This window comes from Tinamus guttatus, unplaced genomic scaffold (assembly GCF_059628265.1).
Source record: "Tinamus guttatus ecotype Peru unplaced genomic scaffold, ASM5962826v1 Tinamus_guttatus_pri_ptg000150l, whole genome shotgun sequence".
Lineage (NCBI taxonomy): Eukaryota > Metazoa > Chordata > Aves > Tinamiformes > Tinamidae > Tinamus > Tinamus guttatus.
Window position 1 is genome coordinate 13,524,500 of NW_028288684.1, and position 18,073 is coordinate 13,542,572.

At 39.7% G+C, this 18,073-nt stretch overlaps 1 protein-coding gene across 4 annotated transcripts in view; it reads right to left on the reverse strand.

The window, feature by feature from the left end:
* Positions 1-18,073, reverse strand: part of YAP1 (Yes1 associated transcriptional regulator) — an 84,130-nt gene that overhangs the window by 33,569 nt on the left and 32,488 nt on the right. For all 4 annotated transcript variants that reach the window (XM_088522343.1, XM_088522341.1, XM_088522342.1 and 1 more), the window contains exon 3: positions 6,788-6,903. In XM_088522343.1, the coding sequence (XP_088378469.1) occupies positions 6,788-6,903 (116 nt within the window). The remainder of the gene's footprint in view (positions 1-6,787; positions 6,904-18,073) is intronic.

An 18,073-nucleotide genomic window follows, 5' to 3' on the forward strand; every position in this document is an offset into this window, starting at 1 on the left:
TACTCTTCCATTTTGGTCCAGAAAGCTTTGTAATTCCTCAAACCCACCACTCCATCATTAGGGATACAAGTTTTCAAGAGAGGACAAGCAGGGATCTAACAGTTGGATACCTCCTTCCTATTCTCACAAGCTTTAAACACTATGTACAAAGTAACAAAAGTACCTTGGCTTTTATTAAAGGCCAGTGCACATGATGGGCAAGATGGTTCCATGAGAATGCTGAAAAACATTCATAAATTCTAAAATATCCACAGTATAAAAGGACATCTATGCAGAATTCAAAATTCAAGTGCGAAGAACCTGGTACATGTCGTCACACCCCGAAGTCCATGCAGCTGAACTTCTAGACTGCTTCACAAAACTGAGGCCCTTGCCCCAGATCACTGAGGCGCAGAACCCCACAGGGCACCAGGTGGGTCCCTTGGGGGTTAAGGCACTGCCCTCGCTGCAGTGACAGGCCTCCTCACTACCATCCTCCTCAGAGTCCTTCTACTCCACACGTCTTTAGTAGGTGAAGGTCGGTGGGAAAGTATCTTCTAAATTCCAAAGCTAAGGGAACGGCTGGTTCTAGGAAAACCCAAACCAGCCTTGGGGTGCCAGTCCTTCTGAACATCGAGTAGAGCCAATACTGGTCTGGCATGTTCCTTTGTAGTAGAGAACAACAAAACACCTTTGAAGCGGAATGCCAGGGTTTGTTCGGTCCACCTGCCTTTTGGAAACACCCTGCTTATTAGACTCAATGATCTAAGGCCTATTAGTTTGCTAGACCCAAACCTGGGCAGGGCTCCTTTTCCAAATAAAATACACGAGCAGCACAAGGGGCCGCAGAGGCCCCTGCTCACCTGGCTGCCACAGCAGCAAGTCTGCCTTGCTAAGCACCACCAGCAGCTGCAGAAACACACTTTCACCCTCCGAAACTTTCGTCATTAAACACTACGTTGGTTTCCTTCCTAGCCAGGAAACTTTTCTATTCCTGCTGTTGTCCCTATGCTTTGAAACGGCAGTTCCAAATTTGATTAGTATTATTTTTCTCAGAGGTGGTGAAACCAATGACTATCAGGCCAATTCTGTAACTGTCTCTCTGACAAACTCTCTGTGAGAAGCAATAACAGAGGAAACATAAAACACCCCAGTGAAGAGCAGCAGACATTCACTCAGGTACTTCTAGGAAAATTCCTGTGCAATTACATGTCCCCTTCCCCCAAAAGGCTCAACAGGAACAGAACTTTCAGCACTAGCTCAAGCTTTAAAGCATCTTAAATTATATAAGCCCTGTATTGTTCTTTTGCAGATCTGTGAATTAAAAACGTTAATAATTATTTTAACCCATGCTCTATAACCACCACCATGCTGGGTCCAACCAAGAATGCATCCAGCTCAGGTAGCAAGGTCACAGTGACCACCAAGCATCACAAAAACGGCAGGTGAGGCTGAAGAGCATTTGCAGACAGAGTGTCCCAGAGAAACATGTCCAACAGCGGGAGAACCCACAGGGGAACCCGCAGGGATGCGCTCTGAGCCACGCGGCCCTCACCCCTGCAGAGCCCCGGCTGCTGCTGAGGCCCAGCAGCTGCAGCCTCCCGGCAGCCGGCGTTAAGAGCAGCCTCCTCGGGGCGCCGGGGGCTACGCGCAGCCGCCTCGGGGCGCCGGGGGGCTAAGCAAGCAGCTACAGGAAGCCAGAAGTGGTCCCTAAGAGCAAGAAGCTGCAAGGAGCGTTGCAGGAAACACACCGGCTTCCCAAGCACCAACTGCCCAGCAGGAGTCACAGCCAAGGAGCAGAGGAGCGTCGTGAAGTCTCTCAACTGGAACGAACCAGGAGACTCATCTGTTTTGGGGACATGGGTTTATTGATGGTAGCCGATTGAAAAACAGCCTAATGAATAACTGTCAGACTTTTAAGTTTTTAAATAAAACACTGGATGCCCAAACAGATTTTAAATAACCAACCAAATCCCTCAAAACACAAAAGGTGGCGGCTTTGAGCACTCTGCCAGCCTCCAGGTACCGCAGGTGATTTCCCGAGGTGATTTCTGTCCATTGAGTGAGCCAGGGAGGACACATCTCGAGCCCCCTCCCGCCTACCCTGAGCAAGACCCTGTGACACGGTCCCCTACTAGCGCTGTTGGACACTGAAACAATCACGATCATAGCTCAAACCTGCAGCTCTACGAGGCTACTTGTACAGGGAGAGAGGAATTGCCCACTTCACCCTGTCATTTACTAAGGTATTTTTAAAGACAGTTATCTAAAAAATAGATTCCAATTTTCAAGTGTAAGCTATTTTTAGAGAAGCACTGATAAGGCATACCTTTGTGACTAAACATTCAGAGAGTGTTGTAGCTCCCTATATGTGTAAAAATACACATGTAATTTTAAAGGTGTGTATGTGTGTCTCCTTTTCGTGGGTGCATCTCCTTTTGGTGCATGTGATTTTTCCCCCATCAATTTTTAAGATACCGTTTTTATCTAGAGCACAAAGCAAAGCTCATTGCTGGCAGAGAGAAAGCAACAGCAAGAGTAATGTTAAAGCAAAAACTAACAAAATCAAGCTATGCACTATGCTAGAATGAAGTAAATCTTGGTAATCTTTATAATTTCTGTTAAATAAGTATAAAATAACTGTAAATAAAGCTAAGAAAAAGCAGGGGTTTGCCACATAGAAGATGAACAAAACATTGCTAGGTTAATGCATAATAGAGAATATTTCATTTAGCTATTAAGAGAACACATATGAACAACCTAGGAAAACAAATTCTGATGAATTGGTAAACATTACAACAAGACCACAAAAAAAAGTGGGGGAGCGGGCAATATTTACTTTTGAAGTGAGAAATGAGCACTATTGCCATACGGATACTTAGAAGCTTGAGTTCCACAAGAGGACGTAGGCGGTGCTGCCTGGACACAAAGCAGAGTTTGACAGATCACACAGAAGAGGGAAAGCTGCATCTGAAGCAACCAAGAACATAAAGGGAAGAGCTTAAACAGAGTTTAGCTCTTGGCATATTCTTCCCTCTCCATGAGGAGGACGGCAAAAAAGAGCTATTATCCACAGTGTGTTCATTTTCCAACATACCTTAAAAGATGCCACCCTGATCTACTTTAAAAGGTGCCCAAAATGATACAAAGGCTATGAATTTTCACCAAAAAACCCATTTTGAAACTGTAGTCTACGGTAAGAGGAAAATGCACAGAGACAGGAATCTGCACCCAAGCTAAGCAAGGGCTAAGAGAAGCAGTGCAGTCAAACATGACTCAGATAATAAAACTAACTGGAGAAGAGCAGTATATTAATACACTTATCACTCTAATTTTATAAGAGACAGACATCGTTTAGTTTCAAATTTCAACTTTATCTCAGTAGGGATTGCATAAGATAGGTTCCTCAGTATAATGACCGGTTTTATTAGTATATATTTTCTTATTACTACATTTTTCCTTAAAAGACAGAATTTCTTTCTATAAACACCCCTAGGAGAAAAAATATACAAAATGCATTAAAAATAATCAGATCAGCCGAAATAAAACTATATCTACTTGTTGCATACTCAGCAATAAAAAGCTTGCTTTCTTTCCGTTATTGACAGAAAGATGCATGTATTTCTAATGTTTTCATTTGATCCTATTTCACTGAAGATGATTAAACAGCAAATGCTGTCTAAGCGTGTTGTGGGTTTCCTCTTATGTTACATTTCAGTTGATTACATGAAACATGTTTGGCAAGACTGAAAAAAATACTCCCCCCAAAGAGTCATTTTCCACACACCAATGCACTCCTTCCTACCACAGATGTATACTAAAGAATACTCAAAACTGCTCATTCACAAAATCATGCTGGAAAAGCATGAAGCTGTTTGGAAGAAATGCAATTTGCAAAGAGATATACCGTGTTTTAGCTGCTTCAAAGAGGTGGAATTTCTTAAAAAATGCAACCTAGAAATCTCAACATCAGCCAAAACAATATTCTCAGTTCTGAATTTAGTTTTAAAACCTTTCTTTTGATTTGCCATCACTCTTACCATACCTTTTAGTTTTGCTCTCTTCCTACTTCCCTTGAGCTCCATTGGTCCCATTCACCAGAAGGGGATGTTGCCTTCAACGTGCAGCTAGCAACTTTCCGAGCTCTGCTCTACGACTCCTTCTCCAGCTTGTTTTCCCATTCTTAGTTAATGGAAACCTTCCATGGTTTTTAAGACTGCTCCTGAAAATCTGCTATTTGAGTATTTGATCACAGTGCCATCATATTCAAGTGCCCCTAAGGGTAATTATATACACTTGACGTGTACTAAAATTTGGTAGGAACTCCTGATTAAGAGCTAGAATTAATGAGGATGAAATGTTCAGAAAAGAAAACATTCCTTCTCTTGTGGCACTTTGGATGTTTCTTTACAAGTCAGTGACTTCCAGCTGTCACAATGCTTATAGATGTGAGGCTTTTTTGCTGCTGTTGGTTTTTTTGTTGTTGTTTGTTTTACCTCCTCTCTCTCCCCCTAGTATCTTTCATAAAGGCTCTAAAAGCATTAGAGCATGTTTCGTTGCCAACATTTCATATCAGGAAACTGGGGACTTAAAAGTCTCAGCTTTAGGTCCCAGTTCTTGGGGACAACTATCCAAATTAGAACTACTAGAATAGTTTTTTTTTTTTTTTTTTTTAAATGATTCTAGCACTCGGCTTTAAGTTCCACTGTGCCCAGAAGATAGTTATTTATTTGCTTTTCCCTTTCTTTTACTGTTTAGGAAAGCCACCAAGGAAGCAAACATTATATAAACTCAGCAGTAAAAAGTAACAGAATCAGACATAAGAAGCATTACTAAAAATCAAATAAATACTCCTAATTTGAAATTAGACAAAAAAAAAAGTACCAGAAGAAACATATACATATAAAATCATATATAATAAATGCAGGTTCAATATTATTTCATTCAAAACAAAAGAGTCAGTTCTAAATCACATCAGCTTTAAAAAAAGCTACAGAAACGATTAATACACAGAGAAGTTTTGATTTCTTCATGGACTTTATCAAAGTGAGAGCACTGGGAAAAGGGGCTTTCAATTCATCTCCAGTACAAAAACATTTCCGCAGTTAAACAAACATTCAATGAACTTGTATTTAAATGAGTGTCCCCTCAAGTCATAAGACAATCCCCCATAGGTTTGTTTCACCTCTACTGCATGAGCAGTGAGATCAACTTAAGACCAGTTGGACCAGCTTGCACCAGTCACCTTCATATAAATCACTGATTTTTAAATAATTATTGAGTGGTAACTCTTCTTCAAGCTTTTTACTGTCATAAAAAGAGTGTTTTTTTTTCATAAGGAACCTTCAGTAGGATATAGCTGTGATGATACAATTTTTTCCACATACATATGTGTATTTTACTTCACTACCAACATTTGTTCCCTATTCATTCTTAGCACAACGGAAAGTTTGAGGAGCCAACCTTAAAATACAGAATCTGTGTCGATATTCAAGCAAAGAGCATCTAGTTTTAATGTTAATATGGATATAAACCAAAGGCAAGGCACGCAAGGGAACCATCCCCTTTCTCTCATTCTTGCAAAAACGTGTTGTCATCTAGTCTACTCTGATGACTGTGTTGTCAGTCTAGTGCTGAAGATTTCCTAAGATGAGTTTACAGAAAATAAAAAGATTTTATTTCCACATCACATAATGAAAGCATAATTGCTTTGAATCACAATTTCTTAAATTTGAACAGGACTCCTTCATTTGTTTCAGTGCCTAGCCAACAAAAAGCTGAGATACAGTTTGCTGAGCTTCCCCTCCAATGCTGTCACGACCAGCACTGTTTGCTCCTGCCGGGTAATCTTTTGGCATTGCCTGGCAGCATGTGAATTGCAGCACAAAACAAAACTTTCTAAATGCACAACAAAAAGCAGCACACGAGAATAATCTTTGCAAAATACAGGAACAGCAGACACATAAAATAAAACTCAGACCGTGAGAAAATAAATAAAACACAAACTTCAGTGACAGACAAAAGCTAACAAAGCACAGGGAAGATTGCAGCAGTCAAACTAGCACAGGGCTCAATTTATCTACTATCTAGCACATCAGGACATGGGAGATCTGCAAATATGTAGCTGTACTTAAAATCAAACATATTATACTGCTGTCTAGTCATGGCCCTCACAGACTATCTAAAAAAATAAAAATATAATGTTAATAAAAAATACCTATATTCTGTGAAGAGACTCCCTGATTTCCTCAGCTGAAGGAATAATTGCCATGATGCAGGATTTTGGAAATGACAGGAGAGGAAAGGGGGGAAAAAAAAATCTCTGCTGCTAAACAAGATTTTTACATATGTTTGCTATATTCACTTAAGGAAGTCTGAAGAATGGGTGTTCATAACAAGTGTGGGATATGTAAAAGAATACAAGAACACCAAACCCAGTAAGCAAGCAAGGTGAGGCAGAAGAATATTGCAAAAGCATAATAGCTTTAATGGGAAATAAGAACAATTTAACACAAATCCTGTTTTCAGTAAATTTAGTGGCATTTTCAAGCTAGAAGAAATTAAGGTAGAACTTCTGCTCCTCTAAATGTTTGAACCATCCACTTGGGGGGGGAAGAAAAAAGAAATCATCCCTCCACACATCATTCTCATACATTAAGCATCAGCCTCTTACTTGATACAAGAGACTTTTCCAATTTAAAGCTTAAAATCAGGATAGCTGGAAGGACATTGAGAGGATTTAGACCCCCCGCTTCAGAATCCACAGGGATATTTCATCTGCATGTTCCCAAATGCTGCTTTGGCTTACCTGATGCCGAGTTCATGATGTTCTGCTGCACCGGAGGGCTGGTGGGTGCCGTGACATTCATCTGGGAGAGCATGGCCTTCCGAGGGTCCTGCCAGGTTGTTGTCTGATCAATGTGACTAAGACAAAACAAAGCAGGGGTTAGGACAGGCACGGACCCACAACAGCGACCTGCTAGCACAGAGTTTAGCAACAAAAGGTTAAGCCAGCAAACAACAGGCACGCTCAAACCCAGGCGCAAGATCTTTCTGGATTTTTTCCAAGCATTACTGTAGGTCAGACGCTCAAACTCTCACTCCAGTCACCACAGCTGCACCGATTAGAGCTGGTCAGATAAGGGTTCACACGAATATCAGAATCCACGGTCTTGTGCCATAACTTTTATCTACGAATTAAACATTCTCTTCCTGTTTCTCTTTGGTTAGTTACTTGTCATTTTTCAACGCCACTTGCGAATTTTTCAGACCAAGCCAGTTACATCTGGAATGTCGAGCAGAGTCAGGCACCTTGGAGCGAGGTTTTGTACTCAACACTTCGTGTCACCTTTCTGGGCACACACCATGTGCTCGAGATGGGTCATCTGAGCGACTCCCCCCTCACCACTCGCAACCCAGCAGCCTTTCTGAAGTGACTTAAGTCAACAGCCACACTAGAGCAATAACGAAAATAAAAAATTCTGCTGCCTTTCAGTTTAATGGGAAAAGATGAGGACCGTTGGATTGCTAAGTGTCTCAGCCCTCTGCAGAATCCAATGGCAAAACTTTTAGAGCTTGACCTTCCTTGAGAAGCTGGTAAACACATTCAGCATCATCATTCACAAAATTACTCAGGTCAACCAAAAAAATAAAATGCAATGAAAGATTACTATGCTTTGGAGTATGCACTTACGCTTTGCAAATAAGTAACACATGCAGGCTATTCCTCAACAAGTATCATAATATCAAAATTGCTCTGAAAAGTATATTCAGGCAAAAATAAAACTACACTAAGCTTTGACAGTAAAGCTTATTAATACAACTAGAATTGTCATAAGATAGGGTTGATATTCCAAAAGAGCTGTTATTCTTCAAAATAGCCACATCATTAACCTAGTCCCATTCTTTCATTATACTAGTCATTCTTAAAGTTACTTTATTATTTTTTTTTCCTGGATTACCTGGAATGTCATTTCCTTCAGCAAAACCTCAATTTATTTTATTTAATGCTGGAATATAAATTATACAGGTCAACTGAGTTCAAAAAAGAGGTATTCCAGTTCATACCTCTGCCTTCTACTTGTGTTGTACTTTGTGCCATGTATCCTGGTGGAGCAACAGGAATTCATACTGAAATATTCATCTCTCTGTAAATTTACTATCTTTGTACCTCAGATACTTAAAAAGGGCAGATAATTTAGACCTGGTCACATTCAGCACAGATGCTCTGGGGACATCAACATCTGACCTCGTCACCGCTGCCTGGAAGACCTACATAAGCTCTGCTAGGACGTAACCACCTGGCCAGGTTTGGGAACATATTCAAGCCTGAGGTGAACCAGGCTCCAGGAGTGTCTGATTTTTCCATTAACTATAAAGGGAATCTCAGGCAACTAGGTCAAGTACACTGCCATTAGCAGAGATGAATCCCAGGCTTTGCATACGTATATGCATGACTAGCGCAGCCAAGAGCCCTGGTCATAAATTAAGACCTCACCCTGGGCCCAACTGGACAAGCAAAACAGAAGGTTGTTTCCTCCCTGCCTCTATGCCTGGAAATTTTCTAAGGAAATTTTTGACTCTGATTAGTCAAAACATGCTCCAGTGCATTAGTGTTTTCTAATTTGTTCCTTCATGTTCAGAAAATTGACTTTTCAAAAATAAGAACTTCTGGACATGGTTCATTATTTCAAAGAAGTGAAAATGAGCAAGCACAACTTCAGAAGTCCATAAAATGGGGCATTGCTCAAACTAACTACTCATGAAGAATCATTAGAGGACTTTCTGTTATAAGATGGAAAGTATCATGAGTGGTATTAAAGATAAAGTTTTATTTTAACGTATGTGACTTTTTCACTCCATGGATTTTAACCTCTCCATACATGCATACAAACAACTCCAGGCCAAAAACTTACTGATGTACTCTGAAAGGTCTACAAAGTAGGTGAAAATAGCTTTTGTATGAATATATATATAAACATATATCAGTAAACAATTCTGTTTCTCCCCATGGCAAATATTGCCCATTTTCCCATGTAGAGGAACCCCCTTATTACGGTAGCATGAATTAAAATGGTGTCGCTGCCACGTCAGCTTCCGTGGTGAAGCTCAGTGAACACAGGCAGCACAGAGCACACTTGCAGCTTTCATTGCAAACATTTTCCAACATTCAGCTCAACTGCAAAGCACCTATCAAGCGCAGCAAAACTTTTTTATTTCCTTTTTAGCCTATTTATCAACATAAGAGGGTTCAATATAAAGACTAGCTCTATGCACTGGATTATGCACTTTCATACTATAAAATGCATTTTTTCCCCTTCTCCTGCTAGTCAGTTCTACAAAGCAATGAAAGCAGGTGCAGGTAGTACAGATGTGAGAACACTGCAGCACTGTAATGCTTCACAGGCTGTGTTTAAATTACAGTACCAGCATGTGCCACTCCTCCCCTGTATCTCCCATTTGTCAAGGGGCTTAACTCGGTGCTGGGAACAGTGGAAATGGTGGGAAAATACCACTTCATCCAGGATTACACATTTGTTTATTCCCATTAAACTCTCCTGAAGGGAAATGTATATTGCATTTATCTTTACAAATGTGCCTATAAGTTTTATTTATAGCTTTCATTTTTATTACTATTTAAATAGTATAAATGAATAAAAAAGGAGAAAAGTTGTCTCACTGCATTATAGGATATTTGCAGAGTGAATTACTGGGACAAAACAAACAAACAAATTCAGCTATCTCCCAAAAATTGGAATATGAAATAGATGAAAGGACCCAGGAATAAGTAATTTCAGAAGTACAGCAAAGTTTGTGCCCGAGGGCAGCATTACTGATTCCTCAAATCTGCTACCACAGGTGGCGATTCCATCCAGCAGCTCCAGCCTTCCCTTGCTGAGCACCACGGGAGAAAAGCGCCCTTCTCCCTTCCGCAGAACTCCCAACCAGCAAGAGCCACCCAGGAAGCAAGTCTAGAGGAAGCTGATTACGCTGAAATCATACTAATCATAGGGTTGATTCAATATGAGGCAAGCCTGTCCTTTCTCTCTCGATTCTCTGCTTTCCGACCCACATTTCAGTTCCCTCCACATTCCCGAAAACCCTTTGCTTCCACCTCCTCCAAACTTCACTCCCTGCACAGACTGCTTTTCCTCATCTCCCTGCATGATGGTTTTTTGGAAGGGAAACAAAGACAATAAGACAGACATAACAAAACCCCAAAACACAAAACAATTTTTTACGATTTGAAGACATGCTAATCAACGTAAGGAATGCAAGCTATCATTTATATATGGATTTTTTTATAATAAATTATAGCACTAAGCTAATGAACACAGCTCTTAATTTTATTCAGTATCTGCAGCACTTGCAGCAGGGTAACTCATTTATATGTTGCAAGAAATATGTATTTCTCATTATCTATGTAAATATTGAAATTATAATTAAATTCTACCTGCCTGTGAAGTGGAACCACAGCTTTGCATTGCAGCTCTCCAAGCACATTTTTTTGGTATTAATGCAACGTACCACATGCCAGAAAGTTTGTCAAATTAAATTTCTGAACAAATTTAAATAGGAAACAAAAAGAAACCTATGCCAAACCCGGCACCATTCCTACAATCTGTGAACTTATGTATCTTCATACTAGGCATGACATGAACTATAACATTGGATGCCACATCAGCCTCATAACTAACATAAAAGGATGCTCAAAAAATTACTTAAATCCCTCGAGAGAGACCTTAGGAGGTACATACATGGCTAAGGTATGCAACCAAATGGGCAACTACGAGCATTATTTAAGGGTCCTTCAGCTTTGCTACTGGGTAGTATTGCAACTATCATGTTCCAGGTTGCGAACACTCTTCTCAAACTATGTTGAGGACTTCACTGACTCGGTGCAATTCCTGCCTATTAGAGAAGTGGGCTTCTTTCTTCCTTTCTTTTGCCCTACATAGCATAAAAGCATTTTATATACAATGCTCACAAAAGCACTCTTGGTGTGAGCCTCATGCAGAAGTTCAGTTCAATGGTTTGGATTGAGAACACTCCTTTCATGAGGAAGAAACTTATCCGAAAAGACAAACTATTACTAACATGATTGGGTCGGAATTTGTCAAATCATTACACCAAAACGTGCAACAGAAATGTATCTCTAGGAAAAGCAGAAAAAAAAAAAGGCGCAAAGAATATCTTAGTTTTAGGTATTAGATGAACATATGAAATCTCTGCAGTAACAAAAAGAGAAGTGGTCTGTATGATCTAAGCATAAAAGAAGACAACGCAAACAATCACTCCTCATTTTTCGCTGTTGTTTGGACATTACTCTGCATAAAAGAACGTCACAGAACAAATACAGCACAAGCTTTCAGAAAACTGCAGGAAGAAAAATTTATTTATTTATTTATTTTTATTTATTTATTTATTTTTTTTACAAACAACATCTAGATTTTGGGGCTAGATTTAAGACTTCACTAGAAATCTTTAAATATATATATATATAGCTATTACTAAAAACAAAGCACAAATACACATCAAACACTGCGGCAGACCAAGTGCAGCATCATTGGGGAGAGAGGGGAAAGCCTTTATGCAACAAAAGCAAGTGCACAAATGAAGTTAAACCTTACTCTTTGACACTTGATGTGAAATTTCAACTTCTCATGGAACCCCAAATATAAATCTATGTGAATCTATAGTACAATACTACCCTAAACAGCTGAGCTGCAGATGCTATTTTTTCATATATTTTTCCCTGTCTTATGTTGCTGTTTTCCTCAATTTACATATTGTATAATAATCTGGAAAGTTTTTCTCATCTATTTCTTTTTACCCAACCTTGCAGCCTAGACAACTCATGACCGGTGTGTCTCATAACTGCTATTACTGAATTACATTGGAGCTCTCACCAGTATGTTCTTCTCCATCAGGACTGAATATATTTACATGGAAAGTTAGGTGTTCTGGTTGCACTACTCAAAAAATGAGTGAGTAGCTTTGTTGTACCATAATGTTGTACCATAACCACAATTCTTCTACCATAAATGCTCTCAGAGAACCAGCTCTGCCAAATCTCCTGAAGCCCTGTACTGTTTCTAGGCAGTTTAGACAGGGCAAGATTCCCACTGAAGCTGTGCTAGAAGGCAGAGAAAAAGCCCACGTATCTACAACCTCAGAGAAATAGTGAGTGAGGCTCCCGAATGGGCAGCCTGACAGCAGGACAGCTGTGAAAGTGACGGTTTCTGTCAACTCGGGAACAGAGCTAAACAGCAATTCCTCCCCAGGGCAGTAACAGCCAGGAGGCCAAGATCAGCCTGTAGAGGTTGATGGGCTATGGGACCAAGGGTGAATTTTTCAAGGTTCAGATATGGAAGAAAGTTTTAGGGTAAAATCCGCCTAGGCACAAGCTGTGTTTATTACCACCCAAATGCCTGGAGTGTAGCCACAGAGATGCCTGGGTTTGACTAATGGTGCTGTTAGGAGCCCTCAACAGAATGGGCTCAGCCTTGCCCGGGGGTGGAAGCTGTGACATTCTTGGTCCACCATTTCTTCCTTCGCACACCTTTTTTTCTATCCTATTCAGGGGGTTTCAAGAATTTGGGGCGGTGGGCGACGGGGGAAAACACCCATACACACACAGATTCTTCAACTTCTATTAGCTTAGTGTGGCATGGTTCCTTGCAAATAGTAACAAGGCTACAGGTGATTTATATCTTAGGTAGCATTGCAACATCGTTTCAGATGGCAATTTTAAACTCCTAGCAGTAACAGTAAAGATAAAAGCCTGAAGGTGAAGCAAGATAGCTCTTTTGGCAATTCTCTAGGTTCCCAGTCTAGTAATTCAACAACACTTTCCTAAATTTGTATCACTGCTAAGCAAGGGGGTGCCCTCTAAACAGTTCAAGCTCCTTAAGGACTTTCCAACTGTCTCTGTAAATAAAAAATTCAAAAAATGTAAACAAGAACAACGAAAAAAAAGTTGCTCATCATGCAGCAATGAAGTGTCATCTGCAGAGAGAGATAGTATTCCACCTATGGGTTGGGAAAGCAGTGTGTTCCCACTTGTCCTCTCCACATTTAGTTTCAAGGTTTCTGTACTATTATACTCTACTATATGTAAAAACATGCAGTAATAAAATTCGGAACCCCTTATTCCCTGTCTTTCTGGGAAGAAGGTCAGAAATACTCTAAAATTCTTACGCTAGTTTCTCTCTCCAGGACACCAATGCTTCCAGCTATGACCTAACTGTTTCAAAAAAACAGATGCGGGTAAAGTGGATAAAGTTTCCGTATCCTCATATCGCCACAAAATATAAAGACATTCCTTCTCCCAGCTGACAGGCTTTTATACTTCAAACCGAACTGTCGGGCTTCTTGATTTACCCTGCAGATGAGGTGCTCACCAAATCACACCAGATGAACCATGACAGTGAGCGCAATGGTGACAAGGCGATGTGGGCAGCCCTACCCTGTTCTCAGTTTGCACACGCGTGTCCTAGAATTGCTACACATTGAGTGGGCAATCAAGTGCTGTGTTACAACTCTGATTTCATTCACGTTGAGACCGTTGTACTAGAAGACTGAGCAGACTGCACTGGAAGAACGGTGAGCACAAAGGTCCCGCGGACGGCTCCATCACCTAAACACGGTCCTAGGCTGCAGATATTCAACAAATGAACGGTTTGAATCTGATTAAGAACCAAGTAACAAGGAGAGTAGGAGTCTTAAATGTCCCTAAGAGCCTAACATTTCACACAAAGTCCCTAATAGTCAGGTGAGTTCTTCTACAAACCTCTCTGAAATTTAGTCCTAAAGTGCTTCCACCTCGCAATATCCTAAGAACTACAGAAAAATCCTGAGTGTATATCCCACATGGCTACCTGAAGTGTAGCATTTTTACAGGTACACAAAATACAACATTCATTACTATGGCATTCGAGGAACTCATCATTAGAATTCACCTGTATGCAGATAGTCCACAATACAGGTACATTAGGGAGTTAACATTAAGCTTATAATTGTAGTTACAAATATCTCGCTGCTTTGGGGAGGCAGAACAGCACTGTCCTCCTTCGGCCCCTGCTTGCAGAGAAGCCATGGACAGCGGGCAGGCTACATGCTCCACTACAGAGAGAGCAGAAGCCATGAGATGTTCCAAGGCTTGCCAAGGTAGCCTCTTATTACAACGAATTCTTTAACAACCATTTGTTGAAGCAAAAATGGAAGATATAAAAAGAAATAAATACAGAAAGAAGCATGTTATCCTGTTTTTCTTCACACTTTGCACAGAAGACCCTCATCTAGAAAAACAGGGCTAGTATCACTGCCCAAATTCTTTTAAATTGATCCTTAAAAATATATTTTAATTTGGAAATCCACATAGGGATCTGGAAAATTTTATATATATATATATATATATATACACACACACACACACACACTCCTGAGTTTTTTTTTTTTTTTAAAAAAGATATCATTATTTCCAAAGTCCCTTCTATCGCACATCTATAAGAAACAGCAGGATTATACAGACTTTAAAAGGTCCTTGGTCTTATGGTTTTTGTATGTGTTCAATTATTTTCTAAGCTCTGGAAGACTAAATGCTAAATAAGACTAATTTATTTAATTTTAAACTTGCCCTCTCAGTTCCACAGATCAAAAAGAGACTATATTTAAAAGGAACCTCTCAACCTTCCCCCACACAAAGATGAAAAGTTTGTTTCCCCTGGCTAAGTCACTCAGCACACTTAAAATTCATAGATTTCTTTCTCCTTAATGATAGATGAAAGAGATAAAGGCAGCAGATGGAGGGCAAATCTAAAGCAAGAACCGGCCGTTGCTGCTATTTCATGGGAAACTGCTGGACTCTCCACAGAGGTTCTTCTATGCCCTCACTGAGGAGGTTTGGACAGCATCTCCTCAAAATGCAACTATTTTGTTTTCTGTAGCACTAAAGACAGGATTAAACAAACATGAACTTTCATGTTATTAAGGGAAAGGCAAACAATTTCTAGAAGTGCTGAGGCAAAGAACCCCTTATCACCTTCTTGTCCTCTTATCCTTTTATCTCTGCACCTCTTATCTCATTTCTCCCTCCCTAGTGAGCTCTTTAAAAGGAAACAAAGAAAGCAAGAGGAAAGTCAATTTTTTTTTCTTCACACTCCCCTTCTCATTTGGAGCAGAATCCAAGCAATTCTACACCCCTTTCTGTTCTGCACACTCTATTTTTGGTTGCCTGAAGCTTTTCAAGCGGGGCAGCCTGCCCGAGCACGCTGCTGCAGCAGCTGCCTCAGTATCTAGAGGGGGTTCCTAGCAATCCTGCTGAGGCGCCCTGAGGCTAACCACCACCAAGGAAAGCAAAATACTGAGATAAAGACATTCTTTAGTTTGCTTCCTCATTGCTCTGTGTAGGAAGTCTCAGAGGGCAGTGCTAACTGGTTGCTTAAGTTTTCAGACAAAGATTGTTCCCTCATGGCCTTGACAGGATGGGCTCCGACCATCACGTTGGACCTACTGCTAGTCAATGCACACGCAAGGTTTTTTATTGCAAAGAATAAGTGAATATGCTTTTATTGCTACTAAAACTTCTGAACTCCCACTTCACATCTTAAACTGACTTGCTGTTTAGCTGTTCTCCATTTTATTCACACCAATAGCCTCATGCACCATCTCCTCCTCACCCAAGACCTTCAGGAAGGCTTAGCAAACAAGACCTTCCCTACTTGCTTGTTCTATACATGTGTGTTTTGGAAATGGCAACTTTTTTTTTTTTTAATCTGATTGTTAAATATTTTTTCCACTTTTTCATTTCCTATATTACTTTTCCCCCCCCCCCTCCCTTTTTGGGCTCTTTCTTATTATCACCTCTCAGGTCTTGTTACATTTCCAACTCAAATACCAAGGTGCTGCTGAGGTTGGCAGTGATTATTCATGTCCATGAAGACTCTACAGGCTGCCACAGAGAGCAGAAAGGAAAACCTTCCCAGAGGAGGGTACCTGGGCGCCCCGCACGCAGTCCCGCGGCCTGGATCTCCCACCACCCCAATGTGCCTCTCCTTTTCCTGCCCCACAGTTTGGCCCCTGGGGACAGAGTTGTCAAGTTCCAGCAGATTTCTTAGTAACTGGATACAACATAAAGACTAAAGAACATGGTTTGAAACTGATTTTTATTTGCTCATTTAATTTGGGCTAAAAAAAAAAGCAAGTGAAAAGAGATGGGAAAAGATTAAGCTTACTTTACAGTTTTAAATGATAGCTAATAGGAATAAATGTATAATATATTCAAATAAAATCATTATTATATTAGGTCACTTTTTGGAATAAATGTATGTTTTCAACCTGAAGAATTTCAAGTTTCAAGGGCTATACTCTGTCATCACCAGTGACAGCGTTCAAACAGTAGCAGTTAAAAAAAACACAAATATAGGCGCTTATGGTATAAATAATGCAAGGTTAAACTAATTTTGAATTTCAAAAACTACTGAAGTCCATGATTTTTTTTTAAAGTATTTTCATTTCAACTGTAGAAATTTTCAGTTTTGTTATTTGATAATGCATTTTGGGAAATGATAAGGAAAGTTAAACTTTGACAGTGTAATCACCAGGAGCCAAACAAATCCTATGTTCTTTCCAAAGAGAAAATACAAATACCCATGTATCCTTTAAGGCTATTTACATTTTCACTGTAGTACTTAAAATGCCTTAAAAAAAGAACTTACCTTTTAATTTATTCCATAAAACAAACAATAAATACTGATACCTCAGCTTTCATACATGTAATCTATAGTAAGGACAGTCTTTACTTTTTGAGTGCATATATAGATACATTTATATATACACACACACACATATACATACATATACACATACAGAGAGGAGTATTCAAAGCTCAAAAGCATATAATTTAAGATACTAACAGTTCTCAAAGTACAAAAATTAACAAATACCATGCTATATTAATAATCTACATAGTCAAAATAATGCCTGTGTAAAATTCTTATTGCAGCAACACAATGAAGTGCCTGTTTAGGAAGCATTTAACCCTGCCCTCAGATGCAGAACAAAAAATATAGATCTCCAACTTTCACTAAATTTCCATGGGAAATTAGCAATAGGATTTATCTGCAATTTCTTCAACTCTTAAATAACTGAAAATTATATTCTTAATTTAGCACAAGTTAAGTTTGTACTTGGAATCTCAGCAAGCTTTATCTACCACTTTCTGTAACTAGTATTCAGCCATTTGGGGATGCCAGGGAGAGAGATTATTTCTGCTTATGGTCATACTTTACAAAAAAGCTACACACAAAATATAAATTGAATTTAAATATTTTTATAAATACCAGGTCTCTCTGATGTAAGAAAAACATTAACACATCCACCCCACATAAAATAGAACAATACAGGCAAAACCATTTTTTTTTTTTAACTATTTGTGTCTGTATGTTGCTTATTTAAGTGGTTAGAAACATCATTAAAATGAACATCCACCTCCAGCACAATCCCTCTACATCTAATAGTCCAGTCGAGCAACTTCCTCATCTGAAATTTTATGCTTAATAGTTTGGATTTAATTTTCTTCTGGGGAAGTGAAGCCAGCTCTTGACACAAGCATCCATTTGCAGCATTTGCTGACCATCAGTCAGTGCTTCTCCATAACCCCCTTCCCTCCACTCCCTTTCTATTCCAAATGCCTTCCCTCTCCTCATCAAGGATGAGTCTTCCCTTTTTGTCTGCAAAATTTGAGAAATGGTTTTAAAAAATCCATTGTCAGCAGGGGAGTTTTTTTACATCAGGTTAAATCACCTTGAACTCATGGACACACTGAGCTCCTTTAATCTCTTCTAAAATACAGGTTTTCTTCTAATTAAGAGAGTTCTTATCACTATTCTCTAGGGCTTTTCTGACCCATGTTCATCAACCAGGTGGCCACAACTGTCATAATTAGGGGCTTTATAGCCTCTTAAATAAAATTGTAACTGAAAGTAGTAACATTTGTTTTGCTTGTCTACTCTCTCAGGTGTGGCTTACCCAGTAGCTAAGCAGGTAGAATGACAGACACAAATTGTGTTTCCTCTATAGCCTGTGTTGGAAG